Genomic DNA, 21,898 nt, shown 5'->3' on the forward strand with positions numbered 1-21,898 from the left:
AAATACCATTCATACTAAGAAAAGAACATTCATACCAAATACTAGGGTTGCAAAGGGTCGGAAACTTTACGGTAAATTTCTGGAATTTTTCCGGAAATTTTCCATGGGAAGTTTAAGCCTGGGAATTTTGGGAATTTTGCTTAAATTCATCAAAAAAGTTATCTTATAACAGTGAACCTTTTTTGTGGGACACACAAGGCAATTCTAGGTCTTGTGGCATATTATGGTTAAACTATCCCCAATTCAATGGAATTGCAACCCTCTGCATGCACAGTGCAGTACACTCTTCCATCACATGTACAGCTGATTCTCAAGATCTTGCACACTAATGTGATGCTAATGAGCCCACTAATGAGCCTACTACAATATTTGAGCCAAGGACTACATGCTTTCTGGTAAGTTTTGATTACAATACTGGGTGGGGTGAATATATTTTATATGATTTTTTGTTAAATAGTAGCCTACAGCAAAGTGTGTTTAAAGCATTTCTAACTTGTTAACAATTTCTGCTAGTTAGTTTTTGCTACCATGTGGGTTTTAGCTGAGCCTGCTAACTGAGGAGTGTAGTTTCCATTTTTTAAATTTTATTTAACTAGGCAAGTCAGTTAAGAACAAATTCTTATTTACAATGATGGCCTACCGGGGAACAGTGGGTTTAACTGTCCTGTTCAGGGGAAGAACGACAGATTTTAACCTTGTCAGCTCAGGGATTTGATCCAGCAACCTTTCAGTTACTGGCCCAATGCTCTAACCACTAGGCCACCTGCCGCCCCATTCTAAAACATTTATCTTACAAAGGAGTTGTTTAATCTAACTGCTTAACCATTTATCTGTACAGGGAATTGTATTTGGGTGTTTTTTAACTCATTTTTTTCTAATCTTTACAGGAAAATGCCACGGGCACTATCTGATGTGTGGAGACATTTCATTGCAGCTAATGTAGAAGGAAAAGCTGTGTGCATTTGCAAATACTGTGTCAAATCATATGTGAAGAATGCAACAAGGATGCAGATTCATCTGGCCAAGTGCATAAAGTTCCCACAGCGCTCACAACAAGCAACCTCTGACAAAAGTCCCTCTACTTCTATTTGAGGTGAAAATTATGAATCGATAGCAACAGCTCATGGTCCTCCTGGAATCAGAAGGTTTTTTGACTCAATGGAGGAACGTTCTTCTCGAGCTGTGTATGCAACGGGATCACCTCTGATGCTCACAGGCAATGTGTATTGGAAGAGATTTCTGAATGTTCTTCGCCCAGCATACACCCCTCCAACCAGACATGCTTTATCTACTCATTTGCTGGATGCAGAGTTCAACAGAGTTCAAGTGAAGGTCAAGCAAATCATAGAGAAAGCAGACTGTATTGCAATCATTTCTGATGGGTGGTCGAATGTTCGTGGGCAAGGAATAGTTAACTACATTATCTCCACCCCTCAACAAGTATTCTACAAGAGTACAGACACAAGGGACAACAGACACACCGGTCTCTACATTGCAGATGAGCTGAAGGCAGTCATCAATGACCTTGGACCACAGAAGGTATTTGCACTGGTGACAGACAATGCTGCAAACATGAAGGCTGCTTGGTCTAAAGTGGAAGAGTCCTACCCTCACATTACACCCATTGGCTGTGCTGCTCATGCACTGAATCTGTTCCTCAAGGACATCATGGCACTGAAAACAATGGATACACTCTACAAGACAGCCAAGGAAATGGTTAGGTATGTGAAGGGTCATCAAGTTATAGCAGCAATCTACATCACCAAGCAACGTATGAAGAATAAGAGCACCACATTGAAGCTGCCCAGCAACACCCGTTGGGGTAATGTTGTCATCATGTTTGACAATCTCCTGGAAGGATAAGGAGTCTTTCCAAGAAATGGCCATATCATAGTCTGCCGATATGGAGAGCCCCATCAAGAGGATCCTCCTAGATGATGTATTTTGGGAGAGAGTGGTAAGCAGCCTGAAACTCCTGAAACCTATAGCAGTAACCATTGCACGGATTGAGGGAGACAATGCCATCCTGTCTGATGTTCATACTCTCCTTGCAGATGTAAGAGAAGACATCTGTACTGCCCTGCCCACTTCATTGATGCTCCAAGCAGAGGAAACTGCAGTTCTGAAATACATCAAAAAGCGTCAAGACTTCTGCCTGAAGCCCATACACGCCGCAGCGTAGATATTGGAACCCAAGTATGGTGGCAAGAGCATCCTGTCTGGTGCATAGATCAACAAGGCCTATGGTGTCATCACTACCATGTCTCGCCACTTTGGCCTGGATGAGGGCAAGGTTCTTGGCAGTCTGGCGATGTACACTTCCAAGCAATGGCTTTGGGATGGAGATGCAATATGGCAGTTATGCCAACATATCTCATCAGCCACCTGGTGGAAGGGACTTTGTGGATCTGAGGCTCTTTCCCCTGTTGCCTCCAACATCCTCCAAATCCCACCAACATCAGCCGCCTCAGAGTGCAACTGGTCCTTGTTTGGGAACACACATACCAAAGCACACAACAGGCTGACCAATACAGGGGATGAAACATTTATGGCCATCCGGGCAAATTTGAGGCTTTTTGAGCCTGACAACAAGCCATCCTCAACAAGATTGGAAAGTGACAGTGAAGATGAGGCATCAGAGTCTGATGTTCAAGAGGTGGACATTGAGGAGGTCCACAGAGAAGACATGGAAGCCTGAGAGGAAGACAACCAAAGTTTAGTTTCTAGACTATCATTTTTGGGAGATGCTATGGATCATTGGGGATCATTCAATATTCCCTTTCTTTTGTTGTTCAGTGATTTCATCCCATGTGAAGAGTCAACTCATTTAATTAAAGTTCAATTCGTAACTAAATCGTTTTTATATTTATATTTGAAGGATTTAATCATTTGCAATTATGTCTACTTATAAGATAAAAGGTTTATGTTTCTCTCTCCATATGATATGGTAAATATATCCAATGCAAAAAATTATTTAAATGGTATTAATTCATGATACTTAATCTCAAGATGACGGACGAACAGGTGGAAACAATTGATTTTCAAAGAGCTCACCGTTTTGGTGGCAGAGCAGAGGGAAGACCCCGTCCAATCATAGCTATGCTAACCCACTACAAAATGAAAATTGCCTTGTTACAACAGGGTAGGGAATTGAAGAACACCCCATTCTCTATTAATGAACACTTTCCTCATGAAATAGTGGAGAGACGATGTGCCCTGTACCCCACTTCCAAAAGGCTCCGTGCAGAGAAGCAGAAGTTTATCTAGTGGTCGTTAAATTATATGTAAATAATCAAATGTTCAAGGACTGGAAGATTACAACGTGGCTGTGGGTGTAGCTACCTCCTGTTGAACTAGTCCCGGATACGTATTTGCACCACAGTACATAGTACAAATATGGGTTCATTGTTTTTTTAGAAAAACAATTTTTTGCATGAACGACTTTGTTTTGTTTTTAGTCATGCATTATGGAACCGTGGACTTAAAATAAGGTTGGATTTATGGTAATACAGAATGGGTATGATGAACTTATCTTTTTTCTATTTTGGCAATATGTAATTTTGGACTATATGGACGTAATCTCAGGTTTTGATTTAAGGGAAGGCGAGGATGGGCAAGGCTGACCTTTTTATTCTTCATGATTTTTATGTATTTGAAGATTGTACATTTAAAATACCAAGGTAGTTTTTTGTTTGTTTAATATGATATGTCCTAATTGTAGAGGTTGGGTATTTTATGACCTAAAAGCTGTTATATAGTGTGGCCCTTGTTCGCCGATGTGAATCGGAATGATTCGCTTTTAAGATAAAACTGAATAAATACGAATAGATGTATTATAGGGCTAGGATAAAGGATTATATCATTAAAAACCTGCCTTGGTTCTCTATTAGAATAGGCCAATATGATCCTAAAATAATTGGTATTACCCTTTTACATTTAAAAAATACATCTCAATATAAAAAATATAAAGGCTAATTAATCTAATTAATCTATATAGGGCAAATAATGATGATCCACACTTTTTTCGAAACTACACTGCTCAAAAAAATAAAGGGAACACTCAAATAACACATCCTAGATCTGAATGAATTAAATATTCTTATTAAATACTTTCTTCTTTACATAGTTGAATGTGCTGACAACAAAATCACACAAAAATGATCAATGGAAATCAAATGTATCAACCCATGGAGGTCTGGATTTGGAGTCACACTCAAAATTAAAGTGGAAAACCACACTACAGGCTGATCCAACTTTGATATAATGTCCTTAAAACAAGTCAAGATGAGGCTCAGTAGTGTGTGTGGCCTCCACGTGCCTGTATGACCTCCCTACAACGCCTGGGCATGCTCCTGATGAGGTGGCGGATGGTCTCCTGAGGGATCTCCTCCCAGACCTGGACTAAAGCATCCGCCAACTCCTGGACAGTCTGTGGTGCAACGTTGTGTTGGTGGATGGAGCGAGACATGATGTCCCAGATGTGCTCAATTGGATTCAGGTCTGGGGAACGGGCGGGCCAGTCCATAGCATCAATGCCTTCCTCTTGCATGAACTGCTGACACACTCCAGCCACATGAGGTCTAGCATTGTCTTGCATTAGGAGGACCCCAGGGCCAACCGCACCAGCATATGGTCTCACAAGGGGTCTGAGGATCTCATCTCGGTACCTAATGGCAGCCAGGCTACCTCTGGCGAGCACATGGAGGGCTGTGTGGCCCCACAAAGAAATGCCACCCCACACCATGACTGACCCACCGCCAAACCGGTCATGCTGGAGGATGTTGCAGGCAGCAGAACGTTCTTCACGGCGTCTCCAGACTATCACGTCTGTCACATGTGCTCAGTGTGAACCTGCTTTCATCTGTGAAGAGCACAGGGCGCCAGTGGCAAATTTGCCAATCTTGGTGTTCTCTGGCAAATGCCAAACGTCCTGCACAGTGTTGGGCTGTAAGCACAACCCCCATCTGTGGACGTCGGGCCCTCATACCACCCTCATGGAGTCTGTTTCTGACCGTTTGAGCAGACACATGCACATTTGTGGCCTGCTGGAGGTCATTTTGCAGGGCTCTGGCAGTGCTCCTCCTGCTCCTCCTTGCACAAAGGCGGAGGTAGTGGTCCTGCTGCTGGGTTGTTGCCCTCCTACGACCTCCTCCACGTCTCCCGATGTACTGGCCTGTCTTCTGGTAGCCCCTTCATGCTCTGGACACTACGCTGACAGACACAGCAAACCTTCTTGCCACAGCTCGCATTGATGTGCCATCCTGGATGAGCTGCACTACCTGAGCAACTTGTGTGTCTCATGCTACCACTAGAGTGAAAGCACCGCCAGCATTCAAAAGTGACCAAAACATCAGCCAGGAAGCATAGGAACTGAGAAGTGGTCTGTGGTCACCACCTGCAGAACCACTCCTTTATTGGGCGTGTCTTGCTAATTGCCTTTAATTTCCACCTGTTTTCTATTCCATTTGCACAACAGCATGTTAAATTTATTGTCAATCAGTGTTGCTTCCTAAGTGGACAGTTTGATTTCACAGAAGTGTGATTGACTTGGAGTTACATTGTGTTGTTTAAGTGTTCCCTTTATTTTTTTGAGCAGTGTATATATAATAATATATTGAGCTCACAAGCAACAAAATAATCTATTATTATGGTGGGAGATTATAATACGGTTTTAAGTACCTCAATGGATCGTAAAGGAAGTCATTCTACAAACTATCACCCTCAAGCACTTAAGGAGATCACAAAGATCATGGATACATTATAACTAGTGGATATATGGAGGTTGAAGAAAAAAAAACCTGACCTAGTGAGATATACATGGAGAAGTCTTAATCAAGCTAGCCATCTTGATTACTTCCAAGTCTTGTTCTTTCTGGCATCAAACGTTTTTAAAAGTATTAATAGGAGACCGAATGCGGTCAGACCACTATCTAATTGGCCTCCATATAACTCTTACAGAATTTCCACGTGGACGGGGATATTGGAAAATTAATCAAAGCCTATTGGATGACAATTTGTTCTTAACTTAGACAAAATAATTCACAATTGACCTTTTTTGTACAACATAGGTACAGTAGAACCCCTTATTGTATGGGACACTTTCCAATGTACTTTTAGGGGCCATTCAATGTAATACTCATCGTTAAAACCTAAGCAGTTTAGGTAAAAAGAGATTAGACTAATAAAGGAAATAGTGGAAGTAACAGTGCAGGTAGATGGTAATGGAAACTGTACTATAGAGGCACAAAATAGGTTAGAGGAAAAACAAAGAAATGTAGGTACTTATTCAAGAACGATCAAGTGTAATGTATTACAAAAATAAAACAAGTTGGATAGAAAATGGGGAAAAATTCACAACATTTTTCTGGAATCTTCAACACAGAAATTTGACCAAAAATAATTTACAGAAACTCGTTACAAATGATGGAGTTATCCATGATTCACCAAATTATATTTTGAAAGAGGAAGCAAAATATTTTAAGCTAATGTTTTATTTTCAGTCTCCTCCATTTTCACTGAATGATGTTAACTGTAAGGATTTCTTTCCTAATAATAATAATAATGTAAAATTAACAAATTTCCAGAAAGACCTGTGTGAAGGCCAACTTACAGAAGAGGAACTTTTTGAGGCAATAAAATATTTTCAGTCTGGAAAAACACCAGGGCTTGATGGTATACCAGTAGAGGTATATCAGACCTTTTTGAAGTACTCAAAGACCCATTATTAGCATGTTTTAATTACTCTTATACAAATTGTAGACTTTCAGGTACTCAACAAGAAGCTCTGATTTCATTACTACTGAAACAGGACCCAGGTGGTAAGATCCAGTCCATGTAAAAACTGGAGGCCTCTAACACTTGTTGTGATGCGAAAATCCTGGCGAAATGCAAAGCATATAGAATAAAAAAGGTTATACCAGATATTGTTCATTCTGATCAGATAGGTTTTTTACATGGACGATATATTGGAGATAATTGACAGCAATTACTTGAAACAATTGAACATTATGAAACATTGAAGATACCAGGCCTGGTCTTCATAGCTGATGTTGAAAAGGTGTTTGATAAAGTACGATTAGAATTTATATATAAATGCCTGGAATACTTTAATTTTGGTGAATCTCTTATACACTGGGTTAAAGTTATGTACAGCAACCCCAGATGTAAAATAATAAATAATGGTTACTTCTCAGAAAGTATTGAGCTTTTATGAGGAGTAAAACAATGCTGTACGTTGTCTCCATATCTATTTATTATGGCCATTGAAATGCTAGCTATTATTAAAATGAGATCCAACAAGAACATCAAGGGGTTAGAAATTCAATGTGTACAATGTATGGTGATGACTAGTTTTTCTTAAGTCCACAATCTGGATCCCTGCACAGTCTGATTGAAGATCTTGATCACTTTTCTAGCCTCTCTGGATTAAACCTAATTATGACAAGTGTACCATATTACATGCTGGATTGTTAAAAAATACAGTGTTTACTCTACCTTGTGGTGTACCAATAAAATGGGCGGATGGTGAAGTAGACATACTTGGTATTCACATTCACAAAAAAATATAAATGAACTTACCACAATTAATTTCAATAGAAGTTAGCAAAAATAGATAAGATTTTGCAACCATGGAGAGGTAAATACTTGTCTTTTTATGGAATAATGACATTGATTAACTCTTTGGTCCTATCACAGTTTACTTACTTACTAATGGCACTGCCTACTCCAGATGATACATTTTTAAAATCATATGAGCAAAAAATATTACATTTTATTTGGAATGCTAAATGTTTAAAAATGGTATTATATTTATTGATGATATTATGCATAGAAATGGAGGAGTTATGTCACATACAGTTGAAGTCGGGAAGTTGACATACACTTAGGTTGGAGTCATTAAAACTCGTTTTTCAACCACTCCACAAATGTCTTGTTAACAAACTATAGTTTTGGCAAGACGATTAGGACATCTACTTTGTGCATGACACAAGTCATTTTTCCAACATTTGTTTACAGGCAGATTATTTCCCTTATAATTCACTGTATCACAATTCCAGTGGGTCAGAAGTGTACATACACTATGTTGACTGTGCCTTTAAACAGTTGGAACATTCCAGAAAACGATGTCATGGCTTTAGAAGCTTCTGATAGGCTAATTGACATCATTTGAGTCAATTGGAGGTGTACCTGTGGATTTATTTCAAGGCCTACCTTCAAACTCAGTGCCTCTTTGCTTGACATCATGGGAAAATCAAAAGATATCAGCCAAGACCTCAGGAAAAAGTTAGACCTCCACAAGTCTAGTTCATCCTTGGGAGCAATTTCCAAATGCCTGAAGGTACCATGTTCATCTGTACAAACAATAGTACGCAAGTATAAACACCATGGGACCACTCAGCCCTCATACCGCTCAGGAAGGAGACACGTTCTGTCTCCTAGAGATGAACGTTATTTGGTGCAAAAAGTGCACATCAATCCGAGATCAACAGCAAAGGACCTTGTGAAGATGCTGGAGGAAACAGGCACAAAATAATCTATATCCACAGTAAAGCGAGTCCAATATTGGCATAACCTGAAAGGCTGCTGCTCCAAAACCGCCATAAAAAAAGTCAGACTACGTTTTGCAACTGCACATGGTGACAAAGATCGTACTTTTTGGAGAAATGTCCTCTGGTCTGATGAAACAAAAATAGAACTGTTTGGTCATAATGACCATCGTTATGTTTGGAGGCAAAACGGGGAGCCTTGCAAGCTGAAGAACACCATCCCAACTGTGAAGCACAGGGGTGGCAGCATCATGATGTGGGGGTACTTTGCTGCAGGAGGGACTGGTGCACTTCACAAAATAGATGGCATCATGAGGTAGGAAAATTATGTGGATATATTGAAGCAACATCTCAAGACATCAGTCAGGAAGTTAAAGCTTGGTCGCAAATGGGTCTTCCAAATGGACAATGACCCCAAGCATACTTCCAAAGTTGTGGCAAAATGGCTTAAGGACAACAAAGTCAAGGTATTGCAGTGGCCATCACAAAGCCCTGACCTTAATCCTATAGAAAATGTGTGGGCAGAACTGAAAAAGTGTGTGCGAGCAAAGAGGCCTACAAATCTGACTCAGTTACACCAGCTCTGTCAGGAGGAATGGACCAATATTCACCCAACTTATTGTGGAAAGCTTGTGGAAGGCTACCCGAATCGGTTGACCCAAGTTAAACATTTTAAAGGCATTGCTACCAAATACTGATTGAGTGTATGTACATTTCTGACCCACTGGGAATGTGATGAAAGAAATAAAAGCTGAAATAAATCATTCTCTCTACTATTATTCTGACATTTCACATTCTTAAAAGAAAGTGGTGATCCTAACTGACCTAAGACAGGGAATTTTTACGAGGATTAAATGTCAGGAATTGTGAAAAACTGAGTTTAAATGTATTAGGCTAAGGTCTATGTAAACTTGCGTCTTCAACTGTATGCAGTTAACGAAAATGCATGGGGATATCTGCTCAATCCAAATTGGAGGAGGCAAGTGGAAAAGAGAGAAGGTAGGGAACTTGTTTCCCTACCATATATTAAAGATACAAATTGGCTGAAAGGAACTGGCATAAATAGAAAAATATACCAGTTTCATCTGAGGACAGAAATGTTGACAGCTGCGCCATACAGGTTACAAAATCAATGGCAGGAGATTTTCGATGTACCAATTCCATGGCACATGGTTTGTGAACTGGTACAAATAACTACACTTGCTTCAACACTTAGAGTTTTTCAATTTAAATTATTATATAAAATTCTTGCCACCAACAGACTGCTGTATATATGGGGCATACAACAATCTCAGCAGACTTTGTTGCGACGAGACCGAATCAAAAAATCACTTATTCTGTTATTGCCCCCATGTAGCATGTTTCTGGAATGGTTAAAACAAATCACAACATGCACTTAAAATTAACCTTACAAGTAGCAGTGATTGACAATCTGGAAAGCCATAGCCAATCAATAAATAATATAATATTACTCGTAGGAAAGGTTTTCATCTTTAGCTCACAATCTTTGGATAATATACAATTAGAAAGATACAAAAATGTTGTGAAACATCACAGCACAAAATATATGGCACATGGAAACCAAACAAGGTGTCGGTCTATGGTGATAGGTGGGATGGGCGGAGAGTGGCTGAGGGTTGGGATTAAACAGTTTGTTTGGTAATGTATTGTTGTTATATATAAAAGTACCATGTATATAAAATGTATATGTAAAATGTATGCATATGTAGCAAAAAAGCTGTAAAAAAAAATACGATATTTGTCTTCCGAAGAGGGGGGTGGTGGAGGGATAAATAAATGGTATATCCTGTTGAGGATGGGGGCGCTGTTGAGACTATTTATGCTAATTGGGTAATTTTTGAAACGGCTTCCCACAAAATCCTTGATCGTACAATATGCATATTATTATTATTATTGGATAGAAAACAGTCTATAGTTTCTATAGGAGTTGAAATTGTGTCTCTAAGTGGAACAGAGCCCATTCTACAGCAATTTCCCTGACATGGAGTCAGATTTCAGAAATGTTGGCCACTGTTCTGAAGTCAGTTAAAAGGGCACTGTTATTGCTATGACTATACGGACACTTCTTACGTCTTCCCCTGGATGCCTTTACGTGATGACGATTCCAATGGGGTCGATTGCGCGTTCACAGGCCCTATAAATTAAAAAACCCTGTAGCTAGCAAGTCTTTTCTTGGTGCGTAACGCGCGTGGAGGACACCGACCCGCTCCTGTTCCAAGCGTTAGTTTAGCCTGTTATATTTCTCCGGTCATCTTTTCACTCGTTATAGGAGTTAAAAACATCATAAGGTAGTTAATTTAAAGCGTTTTATAGCAATTTATATCCGTTTAGTGCGATTTTGGGACATTTATTTTTGAAACGATGTGAATAGCTGGGCACGCTTTTCAGTTCATCCCGAACGCAGTTGGCATTTCCACATGGCAAGAGGACAGCTTTCCACCAAAAGACGATTACTCCCAAGAAAGGATCCTTTGCCCAAGATACTGATGGAAGAACAGCTCAAAGTAGGACATTTTTATTATGATAAATCGTGTTTCTGTCGAAACATTTTAGTGGCTTAGGACGCCATGTTTTTTGACGTAGCTTCGCTTGGCGCAAACAGTATTGAAAAGTAAGGATAAATTAAAAAATGTAATTCCGCAATTGTATTAAGAATTAAATTGTCTATCAATCCCTGTCCACCCTATATTTTTTAGTCACGTTTATGAGTATTTATGTATAAGAGTAGATCACTGTCTAAGTGGCGCAAGGACATTTTCTGACCAGCTGAGCTACATTTCACATTGTCTAACCATGATTTTGGTGGCTAAATATAAACATTTTCGATCAAACTCTATATGGATTGTGTAATATGATGTTACAGGAGTGTCATCTGAAGAATTCTGAGAAGGTTAGTGAAAAAATTAATATATTTTTGGCGATGTTGACGTTATCGCTCACTTTGGCTAGAATCAATGCTGGGCTGCTATGTGCTATGTGCTATGCTAATATAACGATTTATTGTGTTTTCGCTGTAAGACACTTAGAAAATCTGAAATATTGTCTGTATTCACAGGATCTGTGTCTTTCGATTCGTGTATGCTGTGTATTTTTACGAAATGTTTGATGATTAGTAAGTAGGTAAACACGTTGCTCTAAGTAGTATTTCTATTCCATTTGTGACGGTGGGTGCAATTGTAACCTATGCCATCTACCTGAAATATGCACTTTTTTCTAACAAAACCTATCCCATACCATAAATATGTTATCAGACTGTCATCTGATGAGTTTTTTTGTTGGTTAGGGGCTATAAATATCTTAGTTTAGCCGAATTGGTGATGGCTACTGGTGTTGGTGGACAAATAAAAGATGGTGGATTATGCGAATGTGTTTTTAGGTAATAGATGTACATCTTTACATATTGTGTCTTCCCTGTAAAACATTTTAAAAATCGGACATGTTGACTGGATTCACAAGATCTGTGTCTTTCATTAGCTGTATTGAACTTTAATGTGTGAAAGTTAAATATTTAAAAAATATTTTTTTTTTGAATTTCGCGGCACTGGTTTTTCAGTGGGGGGGGGGGGGGGGGGGGGGTGTGCCGCTAGCGGCACGCTGATCCTAGACAGGATATATAAATAAATAAATGTTCTTAATATTCATTCCCATATATTCCCGTTAATTCCCACGGAAGTTTCCACCTCTGAATTCTCCCCAAAATGTGCAACCCTACTGTCACGTTCCTGACCTGTTTTCTGTTAGTTTTTGTATGTGTTAGTTGGTCAGGACGTGAGTTTGGGTGGGCAGTCTATGTTTTCTGTTTCTATGTTGGTTTTGGGTGACCTGATATGGCTCTCAATTAGAGGCAGGTGTTTTTCATTTCCTCTGATTGAGAGTCATATTAAGGTAGGTGTGTTCACACTGTTTGTTTGTGGGTGATTGTCTTCCGTGTCTGTGCACCACACGGGACTGTTTTCGGTTTGTTTTGTACATCGTTCTTTTGTGTAGTCTATTTTTCCCTGTTCGTGCGTTCTTCGTGTTATTTGTAAGTTCGTATTGTTCAGGTCTGTCTACACATTCGTTTTGTTATTTTGTAGTTTATTCAAGTATAGTTCGTGTCATTGTTTCGTCGTATTCAATAAATCATGTCATCATACCTCGCTGCATATTGGTCTTCCGATCCCTCTCTCCTCTCCTCGTCCGAGGAGGAGGAGGAGTACGACAACCGTTACACCTACTCAATACTCAAACTACATTTGCACTTGACATACGCTCCCATGTGTCTGCATGTGCCACTGCATTACAAGGCAATGAAGGCATTTATATTGACTATTTGTACAGTGACCTTAATAATCTAAACTATGTATACTATACTCTGGGCCTCTAGGCGAAAGTTAGGAACAGGGTATATTAGTATGCGTCTGAGTCAACCAGTGGAATGTGACTAATCTGCCATCTCAGTGGGCAGTCCCTTTCATCACCCTGGGGGACGAATCAGACCGCAGGAAAAGCTGTGACTTGTTTTGATTCCATATAGTGGTGAATAAGGTGGGCGATCTCACCACGACACCCCTCTATCACTGCCGGTATTTACACTTTATTGAGCTAACCAGCTTCCATCAGCAGAGCCTGTTCCTAGACACACACTGCATCATGCTATGAAGGTTGGTATTAAACGTTTTCAATTCCCCAATCAAGATGAATATTTAAAAGCATGTGCAGGGTGGGCTGCTTAAACATTTAAAATTAGTTATTCTCAATAGATTCAGTTTTCAGATATTTTTCCTCCTTTTGAATAAATGCATCTCTCTGCCCCCGATAGTCCTGATGTCCAGTATGTGCATTTCTGGGGAGTGGCCACAGTGATTATTAAGCCTGTTACATTCACTGGGCCTTCGTTCATCAGGGGTGGACCAAACGAAGGCAAGCACATACCCTGCAGTCAGTGACTGCTGATTGTGAGTGAGGGGAGAGAAACAGAGAAACAATGGGTATTGATGCAAACAACACTATAACTGGCGTCCTGTCAAAGCACATCCTCCCCACCCTGAGGAAGACGCCTTGCATCTCTCTCTCTCTCACACACCTCTAAAGAACAAACCGCTGGAGCCTGAGCTGATACTCAGAGAGGGATCGTGTTCACACACCAGGGAATGTTCTCTCTCTTAAACCCCCCCCCCCCCCGAGGGGATGCCTGAATTCCCCTCCTCCTTCAGGATGAAGAACATCCCCCAAACGTCCTCCATCTGCCTGAACTTCTGTTGTTCCTCCAAGGCAGCAACACTGCCAGCCATTGTGTTATGTTCTCCTGTTATTCATGTATGCATCTGGATACTTGGTGATTCAAGCCAATTAATATTTCACCTTTGTCTTACATGACAGCTCCTCTACCAACTATAGCCCCCCGAACCCCCCGAACAACAATGCTGTCACACAGCCCAGAAATGTCTAAACTGTCCTCCTACACACACTCTCGCTGGGGGCATGCTTTCCATCACAGTCACCGGTACCTGTCAGATAGTTTTGAAAGTGATGATGGATCTTTCTCATTTACTGGTGGTTATGCGTTTAGAGTTCCCAACTGTTTAAGAACACTGGTGGTAATGCGATTAGAGTTCCCGACTGTTTAAGAACACTGGTGGTAATGCGATTAGAGTTCCCAACTGTTTAAGAACACTGGTGGTAATGCGATTAGAGTTCCCGACTGTTTAAGAATGTTTGAGTATGGTCTAAATGACGTTTATTGAATGTCCTGTGTGTGGTGTGTGTTCCCTCCAACATTGTACTGTGCTGACCCAGATGTTTCTCCTCTCCACAGGCAAGGTTCTGAATACAGACCTGCGTCACTACCTCAGCCTGCAGTTCCAGAAAGGTTCGCTGGACCACAAGCTCCAGCAGGTGATCAGGGACAACCTCTACCTGCGCACCATTCCCTGTGAGTAGTAACGCCCCGGGCTTCTCCTCTGATCTTCTCAGAGTTTCCTGTCTACTCCACATCTGCCTGCTCGTTAACGGCTGTTCCATGTGAGTAGGACACCTTTAGATCTCAAGACTGACGGTCACTAGCACTTCAGTAGCCAAGCGATCCTATTTGGTCCTGCCATCAGATAGAAATGCCCCCTTCACAGGTGTCCATTAATCAGCAGAGCAGTTTGCTTTTCCCAAAAGACATGCTACTTCTCCCATGAGGACACAGTGCTTGGCATTCATTGGAACCATCCTCCTCAGAACCCTCCGCTTGTGTCTGGATTGATGAAGGAAGAGAGTGATTAGAGGAAGAGTGACTTGTCAATCACACTCCTTCACTTCCACCGTTCCATCTCTCTGTCCCTCATTCCTTTTCTCTCCTCTTGGCGCTGTGTTTTTAATCATGGATTCTTCTTCTCTCCTAACTGGGGGCATTCTATGCCACGTTTCTAAGGTCTACAAAGCAGCCGTCAAACATTCACCATAAAGGCCATCAACTTCACACATAACTACTCTTTGATAGATGAGTTAGGAGATCTCTCACTCCATTTTCAAATACTAATATGTAGGACTTGGAAGTTAATCTCCAGAATATAATATGCATGTAATTATGTTTAATTAATGTATATTTCCATAGTAACCTAATTCCTTCTAAGTACTTGGTGCCAACTCTATGCCTCATAGAGCGGCAGGGTAGACTAGTGGTTAGAGCGTTGGACTAGTAACTGAAAGGTTGCAAGTTCAAATCCCCGAGCTGACAAGGTACAAATCTGTCATTTTGCCCCTGAACAGGCAGTTAACCCACTGTTCCTTAGCCGTCATTGAAAATAAGAATTTGTTCTTAACTGACTTGCCTAGTTAAAAAAACTATTTAAAAAATCCACCCACGATGAATGACTCCCCTGTGTTTGAGCATGTGTCTCTGGGCCTTTAAAACAAGGACTCCCTTTAATGACTCCCCTGTGTGTGAGCGTGTTTCTCTGGGCCTTTAAAACAATGACTTCCCTTGTGTTTGAACGTGTTTCTCTGGGCCTTTAAAACAAGGCCTCCCCTTAATGACTCCCCTGTGTTTGAGTGTGACTCCCCTGTGTTTGAGCGTGTTTCTCTGGGCCTTTAAAACAAGGACTCCCCTTAATGACTCCCCTGTGTTTGAGCGTGTTTCTCTGGGCCTTTAAAACAAGGACTCCCCTTAATGACTCCCCTGTGTTTGAGCGTGTTTCTCTGGGCCTTTAAAACAAGGACTCCCCTTAATGACTCCCCTGTGTTTGAGCGTGTTTCTCTGGGCCTTTAAAACAAGGACTCCCCTTAATGACTCCCCTGTGTTTGAGCGTGTTTCTCTGGGCCTTTAAAACAAGGACTCCCCTTAATGACTCCCCTGTGTTTGAGCGTGTTTCTCTGGGCCTTTAAAACAATGACTTCCCTGTGTTTGAGCGTGTTTCTCTGGGCCTTTAAAACAAGGACTCCCCTTAATGACTCCCCTGTGTTTGAGCGTGTGTCTCTGGGCCTTTAAAACACAGGGATAAATAAGTGGTATGGAAAAGCTTTTCATTTTTATACCTTAGTGGTTTTTAAATGGACAAAAGGGCAAATTGGCGGGATTCAAAGTGCAAAGTGCAGATTTTCTACGCTACTCTGCCGAATTACATGGCAATTACTCCCCATTTCACAATTTATTAATGCTACAGGACACATTTATATAATCTTTGAGTCACTATTTTAATTAGCATATAAAACGTTTCTAATTTGTGACTTTGTTATGAGGGAGAGCCACCCATCCTCTCCTGAATGGCAGATTTTCTCATGTGGAAATATAATGCTGATGAATAATTGGGAATAACAGGCAACTAAATAAATTGCTGATGTTCGTTTTCACTAGATGGATACAGTATAACTGTTTAGTGTCTGTCAGTTTCATGAGTTAATGCATTGTTAATGTTCTCAGTATATAAATCATGAGGGGCTATACAGACGACTGCAGACATTAATGGTAAATACTGTTTTGTGAAATAATGTATAAAAAAGCCATACACATTCTGAGGGGAAAATGTATTACGGTAAGTAAGTACGCCAGGCTCTAACGCAGCTCATATTGAATTACTATGGCTGAACAGTCATACACTGTAGCATTTCAAGCATTGACCCTAGTCCAAGCCTAGTTAGTCTCTAGTGCATGGCTGTTTGTTTCTGCCTCCTCCTCATCAGTGCTATGGGTTATATTTTGACTGGTGGTGCAGGTCAGCATATGACCCATGTCGCCACTGCTTAGCCATTGATGTTTGTGTGACTGTGAATTGCGTTTCATTGTGCAGGGAGCCGCTGCTTATCCTCTGCTGTGTGACTGCGACTATGGCCTTCCACAATGCATGGAGCCCGAATGGTCTCGGAGTCTCTCCCTGGGATCCAGAATGGCTGCTTGGTCCCGCTCTGCCTCTACTCATTGCAGCCCTCTGAATGACAGCTCAGAGAGGAGCGTGACTTCTCCCCAGTCCCCTCCTGAACACACGGGCAGAGACATCATTAAAGGTCACTCACGAGAAAGAAGGGAAGAGAAAGGACAGAAAAGGAAGGAAGAAGAGTAAGTGCCAGGGGTCCAAATCACCACATAATCCTTGAAGCTTGGCTGAACCCTATGCCTCCTCTTCTCCTCTGGGCAGTAATATCCGTAGTGGCACCGCAGTAAGCTCTGAGGCTCACTGGGAGATAACAAAGAGATGACAAAACTGTATAAGAAAAAGTGCCCCAAGTATTCAATCCAAAGAATAGTTTTCTCTTAAGAAGATTTAAGGATCTTCCATTAAACTTTTTCTACGCCTGTGAAACAAGACACCATAACCATGAACATAGATAGCTTTTCTGTTAATAGGGAATATCTACTCTGAGTGGACAAAACATTAGGATCACCATCCTAATATTGAGTCCCCCCCCCCCCCCACCACATTTTCCCTCAGAACAGCCTCAATTCGTTGGGGCATGGACTCAACAAGGTATCGAAAGTGTTCCGCAGGGATGTTGGCCCATTTTGACTCCAACACTTCCTACAGTTGTGTCAAGTTGGCTGGATGTCCTTTGGGTGCCAGAACATCCTTGATACACACAGGAAATTGTACACCATGTTAAACCCAACTGTGATGCAGTTCTTGACACACTCAAACCGGAGCGCCTGGCACGCGCCTGGCACCTACTACCATACCTTGTTCAAGGGCACTTAAAACTTTTGTCTTGCCCATTCACCATCTGAATGGCACACACACATTCTTGGAATAGGAGTTGTCTATTGGAAGCCATACACGACAGGGTCAGGTCTCAATGTGAATATGTGTAATAGCCTCCCAGTGGTGCGTATTACATGTATTCATGGTCTTCCTGTAAGCAGCTTAAGCAGCTGGCAGTGTTTCACGGTGGTGACGCTTCGCTGTGTAAACTGATACACTAATTGTTTTTTTTCTTGGACTGTGTGTGTGTGTGTGTGTCTGTCTCTCTCTTTCTCTCTTTCTCTCTCTGTCTGTCTCTGTCTGTCTGTCTGTCTGTCTGTCTGTCTGTCTGTCTGTCTGTCTGTCTGTCTGCCTCTGTCTCTGTCTCTGTCTCTGTCTCTGTCTCTGTCTCTGTCTCTGTCTATCTCTCTGTCTCTGTCTATCTCTCTGTCTCTGTCTATCTCTCTGTCTCTGTCTATCTCTCTGTCTCTGTCTCTGTCTCTGTCTCTGTCTCTGTCTCTGTCTATCTCTCTGTCTCTGTCTATCTCTCTGTCTCTGTCTATCTCTCTGTCTCTGTCTCTGTCTCTGTCTGGGCTGTTCCACAACAATACGCTACCTATTGCAGAAAAGTGCCAATTCATCTTCACTACATCCACTCCAAATAACCTAATACCTTTTAATGATGCTTGCGTTTTTTTGCTGCTGTTCAGTATTGTTTTGGTTCGATAGTTTCATTTCTTCAAAGGTGACATTTTTGAGAACATTAACAAAGGATGGAAGTCAGTTCAAGTGTTGTTTTCTCGTGCTGTTTTTGAAAAGAGTGAAATTTAAATCGGAAGTCAATTTCCTCCCAAGGCTTTTTACGTTACACCTCCCTGTTCCAGTCCCTCACCTCCCTCACCCTCACCTCCATCTCCCTCCTTTCCCTATCCTCCCTCACTTTTTACCCTGATCCCAGCACTAACTTTTCTCAGGTGTCTACTTCAAACGACCCGTTCTTGATTATCCTCTCTCCTCTACCTCAAAAGACAGACTGAATCCTTGATTCTTCCCCTCTGGTGAGTCAGATTGTTACATGAGAAAGACTGAGCCATGTAACTCTCAAGCAGGACTGTCAACATCTCAGTACACTAAATTGTAGGAATATTGTTTGAAGCCTATCGCAAAATCTGTTCTGAAACCAGTTTTCCAAGAGCAAACACAAGAATACAGTATTCCGTTTTTCCTATGTTTCTCTGTTCAACGATTGTCATATTACTGTCTTTGTTGCTCCTTTGGTCTCTGATTTGACCTCTGATAGAATACAATAGTCTACTTTATCAGATGAACAGGATGGAGGGAGGGAATATGGAGGAAAGGAGGGAGGGAGATAGAGGGAGGTTCAGGAGAGATAGTATTAAAGGAGTCCATTTGGACTCCTGTCAGGTTGCAGTTCACTCAAGGTAAACACCCAATTATATCTGCGCCATGTCCCCTGATGCGTAAAATGTTTCCAATATATTTATACTTGTTTCAATGTATTCATACTTGTTTCAATGTATTTATACTTGTTTCAATGTATTTCGGATGAGGGGATAAACTTGTTAACAGGACCAGCTTGTTGGAGTCAACTGCAGTACAAAGACAGTTACAGCAGATTATATGTTAATGACTGCTCCATGCTTGGTTTATACTGGCCTGTAGTGTATAGTGCTGCAGTTTCCAGATCGAAAACCACAATTTTACGCAATTTAGGGTGAAGAATAGAGATGAAGGATGGAGAAAGAAAGAACAGGAAGAAACATTAAAAAGGTCTGGAATGTTTTTCAACTGTTGCTTTTATATAGTTTGTTATTGTTGAAACAGAAACGGGTAAAAACCCATCTTCTCAGCTCTGGAGATGAACATACCTCAGAACTCCTTGAAACAACCCATCTTCTACCACTGTGTCACCCCAAACTAAAGTCAGTTGCAGTGTTCTTTTTCATATCCCCCTCCCACTTTCATAATGGATTCCATTCTGCCCTCATTAGAATATCTATTCATAGCTTAGCTGAAAATGGTTTCTATCCTTCTTCTGTGTATACATAGCTGGATCGGCATCTCGACTCTGCCCCATAAAACTGTCTGTTTTCCTCACTCTGTGCCTGTTGTGTTGTCTCTGGCAGGTACCACGCGGCAGCCCAGAGAGGGGGAGGTTCCTGGAGTGGACTATAACTTCATCAGTGTGGAGGAGTTCCGTGTGCTGGAGGAGAGTGGCCTGCTGCTGGAGAGTGGAACCTACGACGGTTGGTCTGAGGGTCTGGGGGAAGTGTATGGGAGGTGGACATTACAACACCCAGTAACACTATGCCCCACGACTTATGCATTGTTTGTTTACTTATGTATAGTACCTGCTGAGCTGTCACTGTCATCCAGGTCATCAGATAAACTCAATATAAAGATGGCATTCATGCATTGTAAATGTGAAAGGAAGTAGGTCTAGCTTCCCAAGAGTTTCTTCCGTAGCAACATAGCATAGTCCCACTTAGCATTCAAAGTAGGTTGATGATTTCTCAGAAGCCAGCGGTCAGCATTGTGACAGAGAACCCTGGAGGCTTGGACCCTCATAGCCAGTCATATCCAGACTGCACCAGTACGCAGGATAAATAATAGGTCCTCACAGTAAGGACATATAGCAGGCTGATCTACATATGGCTGCTTCAGCTCTATCTCGGGATGTTACTTATTAATGTAGCCCTTTTGACCTCCAAGGAATCTCCACCGGACAACTGAGGCATAGACACACCCACACACGTGCACACCCACACACGTGCACACCCACACACGTGCACACCCACACACGTGCACACCCACACACGTGCACACCCACACACGTGCACGCGCAAACACATTTTCTCTCCCCCTCTCTCTCTCTCTCTCTCTTTTTCTTATGCTCATGAGATTGAGTTTTTGTTCACAAGGGAATGTGTAACGTTTTGTCAATGATCTCCCTGTGAGTCAATCTGTGACTTAGAGCCTGGTGTATTACCGGCAGCCCCATTCCTTTGGTCTGAGAGGAAGTCTATGCCAGGCTGGATGTATGTGTGGATGTATGGCTTTTCCAATCGACCAAGCCGTCAGTGGGACTAATCTCTGTGATCTCTGGACAGATTACCTGTGGCTGTGGAGGTGATCTGTCAGGGAGTGACTAGGTCCAAGGTTACAGCTCTATGTTAACCATTCTCTGTCTGTATTACTGACTCTGCCATTGACCGTTGGCCCTTGTTTGAAAGGAGGTTTGTGGTCAATGTTTTGGATGGACACAGGTCTTTCACCCTCCCTCCCTCCCTCCCTCCCTCCCTCCCAGGCAGAGTAGCTAACTCAAACTCAGGGAGGAAAGTGCCAACAAAGGTTAGAGCTGTTTTATTTCTCAATAGGCACAGAGAGGCTGAAAGGCCATGCGTAGCACTTTCTTGCAGTTGAGAGCTGTGCCTTGACTCCAGAGCAGGGTACGTGAGAGTCTATACACCATGGTCCATAACGTGTCTTCCTCCTCTCTCTCTACCGCTCAGTATAGACACCAGCCACAGGCCAGCCAGGGCAACATGAATTATAGAAGAGAGAATTGGCCAGAAAAGAAAGCAATGATAGAAAAAATACTGAGATAAGAAATAATGGGTTTGTTTATGGAAGCTGTAGGCCTGACTCAGTGAGGTACTGATAGAGGAGCTGTGCCTGTGATGCGGTGCTGTTTGCAGTGATGCTGCTGTATTGTAGAGAGCACAGAACAGCAGCTTATAGAGCACATCTTATTATAGAATAACTATCTTCAAAGTAATGACTCGGGACGTCGGGTTGTGAAATGAAAGCTTCTTTTAGTAATACTACTTGTTTACATTACATTTAACAGCTTTAGATTTTACAAAACAATAAAAGAAAGTTGCTGGCGAAAGACAGGATAATCACTTGTCACTTGTACATAACTGGCACGTTCTCTGTTTTTCTACAACCTGTCGCAAGGCATTCTGGTACTTGCAGTCAATAGCATGATCCAATACTATCCAAAACAACATAAGTATGTGTGTAGTTCTCTCACTCTCCATCACACAAATTCTAATACAATTACATATGTAAATAACTGTAAAGAAAATATCTTTAGATACAGCTCAATTAATGAACTGTAAACATTAACTCTGTAACCCGTTAAAAGTTCCAACACATATAGGTCTTTGA

General features: G+C 41.5%; 1 protein-coding gene across 2 annotated transcripts in view; it reads left to right on the forward strand.

Moving 5' to 3' along the window:
• The window catches only part of LOC129829812 (membrane-associated guanylate kinase, WW and PDZ domain-containing protein 3-like), a 360,522-nt gene that overhangs the window by 232,641 nt on the left and 105,983 nt on the right, over positions 1-21,898 (forward strand). For both annotated transcript variants that reach the window (XM_055891748.1, XM_055891747.1), the window contains exons 2-3: positions 14,365-14,481; positions 19,852-19,971. In XM_055891748.1, coding sequence (XP_055747723.1) covers positions 14,365-14,481; positions 19,852-19,971 — 237 coding nt within the window. The remainder of the gene's footprint in view (positions 1-14,364; positions 14,482-19,851; positions 19,972-21,898) is intronic.

This window comes from Salvelinus fontinalis, chromosome 31, assembly GCF_029448725.1.
Source record: "Salvelinus fontinalis isolate EN_2023a chromosome 31, ASM2944872v1, whole genome shotgun sequence".
Classification (NCBI taxonomy): domain Eukaryota; kingdom Metazoa; phylum Chordata; class Actinopteri; order Salmoniformes; family Salmonidae; genus Salvelinus; species Salvelinus fontinalis.